Raw genomic sequence first — 4660 nt, 5'->3', positions numbered from 1 at the left:
TACTACTGTGATATTACTACTACTTCTACTTCCTGTTATCTTCTTCATCATCGTCTTTTTCACCAGTAGAAACAGCCGGTTGTTGATCACGTGACTCTCATGATGCGAAAAAAGTGTTTCCATTGCAGTTTTGCGAAGAACACCAATTTCGATACGGCCGAAAAACCACCTCATCCTAGCGCAAAAACATGTTGTCGAAAAATGTAATTTTTTTCGAAATTGACGTGTTTCCATTGAGCAAATTTATTTTCGAAATTCTATTTTGCGCATTTTCATGGTCAATGGAAACACAGCTAATAAGTCTTTATTTAGTTTAAAGAAACATTTCAATGCTGACGTAGGAGGGACCGCCCCCAGGAGGTGTGACAGAGTTCTCTATAACCCTGAGGACTCGTAGACTCTGAACCATTTTAATTTGGGCTTTCAAACACGTTTCTAATAAACGGTGACCCCGACGTGATAGCACAGGTTTGCTTTGAAATTCCGTCAGCAGACAGCAGGCCGGACAGAAGTTAACCACTGACCACCAGTTGCCCATTCCTGTTTTAGATTACATCAACTTAAATTATTTAGAAAAATTAGTTTTTTCACAAAAATAAAATAAAGCTCTACTTTAGCAGAAGAGTAGGTAAAAGCTAAATGTAGCAGAAAAGTAGGTAAAAGCTTAATGTAGCAGAATAGTATGTAAAAGCTAAATTTAGCAGAATGTAGCTATAAGTTGAATGTAGCAGAATAGTAGCTAAAAGCTAAAAGTAGCAGAACAGTAGCTAAAAGCTAAAAGTAGCAGAACAGTAGCTAAAAGCTAAAAGTAACAGAACAGTAGCTAAAAGCTAAAAGTAGCAGAATAGTAGGTAAAAGCTGAATGTAGCAGAACAGTAGCTAAAAGCTAAAGGTAGTAGAATAGTAGCTAAAAGCTGAATGTAACAGAACAGTAGCTAAAAGCTAAANGCTGAATGTAACAGAACAGTAGCTAAAAGCTAAAGGTAGTAGAATAGTAGCTAAAAGCTGAATGTAACAGAACAGTAGCTAAAAGCTAAAGGTAGCAGAATTGTAGGTAAAAGTTGAATGTAGCAGAACAGAGCAAAAAGCTAAAAGTAGCAGAATAGTAGCTAAAAGCTTAAAGTAGCAGAATAGTATGTAAAAGTACAGAAGAAATAAAGAGGAAAATGGAAACACTAATAAATCATTTGATTTAATGACAGATGGGATAAATAAAATGGAATATATGGTAATAAATCCAACGTGTTTTTATCAGATTAAAACTACAATTTTAAATCTGTGTAGTTTTAAACGAGCCTAAAACGTGTCAGAAGGAAGGAGTTTGTGTCAGCGTGGAGCGTTGAAGCTAAACGTGTCTTTTTCTTCTTCTTCAGGTGAGCGCTTGTTTCCTCCTCCGTCAGGTCTCAGCTACTCCACCTGGTTCTGCGTGGAGCGTTTCAGCTCGGCTGCTCAGGCCCACCCGGTGCGGCTGCTGACCGTGGTCCGGCGGGCCACCTCCTCGGAGCAGCACTATGTGTGCCTGGCCGTGGTGCTGTCGGCTAAAGACCGCTCGCTGACCATCTCCACCAAGGAGGAGCTGCTGCAGACGTACTGTAAGAGCAGCGAGACGCAGCGTTTCACTTTGCCTCCACACGTTTCACTCGATAACTGTTAGCTGTTAGCTGTTAGCTCCAGTTGGTGCGACTCACTGTGGCTGCTCTGTGTGTTTGTGCCTCCCCACCACCAAGCAGCCGACGAGTCGGGCGAAGAAGCCTCCTTCTATGAGCTGCTGCCCTGCTGCGCTCGTTTCCGCTGCGGCGAGCTGATCGCTGAGGGCCAGTGGCACCACCTGGTGCTGGTCATGAGCAAGGGCATGCTGAAGAACAGCATGGCTGCGCTCTACATCGACGGACAGCTCCTCAACACCGTCAAGGTACCGTTAGAGACACGGAGATGTTTAAGAACGTTTGGTTTCTTTTAGAAACGTAACAGATTTAGTTTGTCTTCATCTTCATCCTGAAAATAAACCGAAGACGCCTCAAGAGCTGTCTTTAATCATTCTGAATGATGTCTTTACGATTAAAGTGAGCCCAAATTAGACAACAATCTCATTTTATTTATCGTAACCATGTAAAATCTTTAGGTTTTCATTTGAAGATTTGCTGTAAAATGTAAAAACAGGACAATCATTTGGTTGTTTTAAATAATAATAGTAAGTAATGAGCTTAGATCCTGTTCAACAGGCAAGTGTGCACCAATGGTTTGTTTGTAGGTTTTATGTTTCTTTATGACATATTTAATGTCAAGTTCAACTCTAAAACTTTTGTTTTACTGAGGGATAACTTTAATGTGAGATTCTATGATTTACACAATGTTTTTTTTAGTAAATTCTTTTTAACACCTTGAAAAAAGAATTGAATGTTCCACAGAACCACAGCTTTTTCTCATATTAGTGAAAGTGAAATAACAGACATTTTTTTAGGCTTTTAATTAAACTATTGTTCAGTTAATTTATAATTACACACGTTTTTGGTTAATAAACGTGATCCATCATATCGAAGTGAGGATTTAGTCAAATTTGGTCAAAATGACCTAATTACATTTTCAAATTCCTGCTTTAAAAGTTACATTTTGATACCTGGATCATTCTGATATCATAAGTGGATCCAGAGCTTAATTTGTCTTTTTGGTTACAATAATACATTACTGTTTGGTCTGAATTCTAGTTTTGTGTAAATTTTTTGAGTAATTTTTTATGTCAATGTAACGAGAAAACCTCAAATATTATTTGTAGATTAAGATTTCCCAGCTGGAAAGAAACAAAAACATTGCTATCTCACAGGGAAAAATTCAAAAATTTAAGGCGTTTTTCCCTCAAAATCAGTTTATTTTTGTTGCTACTGCCCAAAAACATCTTCCAATTGTTTTAGGATTATATTTCAGACAGTTCATTCAACAGATACATTGATAAGGCTTTTATTCATTATATTTTGACTAGGGATGCACCGATACCAGATTTTTGAAAACCGAGTACGAGTACACGTACTTACATTAAAGTACTTGCCGATACCAAGTACCGATACAAGTACTAATAAATATCCTTAAAAATCCTTAAACTTAACTTAAACAGTTTATTTTCATTAGGCACTTCAAACATAAATAAACAAAGTACATTACTATTGGTTTAAAACATTTTACTGTCATATAAACATACTATGACAGCATGTACAAAAATAAATAAATAAACCTAATACACCTAAAAGAGACTTCCAGTTGATTTATTTTTTATTCCATCTTCATCGTAGATGTAAAAATTTTAATGATCGACTCAAGTTATCTAAAATGTGTTACAGGGCCCTCACTGAATATGAGCATTGTACCATCAACTAGATAAATAAACTAAACTAAATAAACTTTGTAGTATGTTAAATTAATTGCAATTAAGTAATAAATGTTTAATTTGTAATATATTGTAGCTTGGTCATGATGATTTTTCCTCCATCAGATTACTTGGCAAATAAACCCTTATAAAAATAAAAATAAAATTTTAGGCAAATCAAGGCTTATATTATTATTTTTAATAATTTCATTAATTTAATTTACCTTGGATCCAGTACAGTTGAGATGCAGTAGAGGGGTTTTTCTCAGCATCAGTGAAGCGCCTCGTGACAGCTGCAGCCAAAGTGGACTTCATGGTTTTGATCCTGTGATCTTCACCAGTGTCTTTGTTTAGGAGTGTCAGAAGCACGGTCACAGCAGGGATGACGTCTTACTGCTGTCACCTGAAAATACCTCCACACCGATGACATAACGCCTCCTCTACAAACTGCTTGTTAAAGTTTGTTCAGCTCGGCTAACGTGGTCGTCGTCTTCTTCTTCTGTTTTTTTATGCGGCTGGCATTAAGTCTGTTGCGCGATTCCTCCTCCTGCTGGTTTAGAGCGTCTATGCACAAACTGAGCGAAAAGAAGCTGGTATCGGGTCCTGTAGTGTCGGAGCACTTTTACAAAGCACATGGTGTCGGACCGATACCCGATACTGGTATCGGTGCATCCCTAATTTTGACAAAATGCAGTTTTTGCACGTTTAAATCAAAACCCCGTATCTTCCTGTTTCTTCACATCCCACTTTTGGATTTAATCCTGGTTTCGATGTGACGGGTCACAAATGTGGTTACAGAGAAAAAGTGGAATTTAGAAAAATAAAAACAGAATTTGGGAAAGAATAATACAGATTTAATAAATCCCTACTCTTAATTGAGCTGAAAGGTTGGATTTGTAAATGGTTAAAATAACAAAAAAATAAGCAGAAAGTCTTCTAAACTGCAACTATCCTTTTACTAATAACTGACAATATTTTAGTGTTTTGAGGTGAATCGTGTTTGTTCAGCTGATGGAAACGAGCTGCATCAGTCAGTCTGGGATGTGGTTTGTGCTGCGGTGACTTCAGATTCCTCTGAGATTAGATGACAAACCACAAGTCACCGTTTCCTGTCAGCGACACTGACAACGATTTCATTTCCTGCTGAGGTCGACAGACAGGAAACCAGCTGCTGCTGCGGCGCTGACGGCTCCCCTGCTTCATTTGTTTTCATTGTTTTAAAGGGATCCCTGATTAGTTGTAACGTTAGACTTTATTTAATAAACATACATTTTAACTGTAAAATAAAGACTGTAAAAATAC

General features: G+C 37.5%; 1 protein-coding gene across 5 annotated transcripts in view; it reads left to right on the top strand.

The window, feature by feature from the left end:
* wdfy3 (WD repeat and FYVE domain containing 3) overlaps window positions 1-4660 on the top strand; it is a gene marked incomplete at its 5' end in the record, with an annotated part of 96713 nt that overhangs the window by 44399 nt on the left and 47654 nt on the right. For 4 of the 5 annotated variants that reach the window (XM_014019683.1, XM_014019685.1, XM_014019684.1 and 1 more), the window contains 2 exon segments: window positions 1374-1592; window positions 1728-1912. In XM_014019683.1, coding sequence (XP_013875137.1) covers window positions 1374-1592; window positions 1728-1912 — 404 coding nt within the window. 5 annotated transcript variants of the gene reach the window in all.

The sequence above is a fragment of the Austrofundulus limnaeus genome, unplaced genomic scaffold (assembly GCF_001266775.1).
Source record: "Austrofundulus limnaeus strain Quisiro unplaced genomic scaffold, Austrofundulus_limnaeus-1.0 Scaffold226, whole genome shotgun sequence".
Taxonomy (NCBI): Eukaryota; Metazoa; Chordata; class Actinopteri; order Cyprinodontiformes; family Rivulidae; genus Austrofundulus; species Austrofundulus limnaeus.
This window is presented reverse-complemented; position numbering and strand designations above follow the sequence as displayed.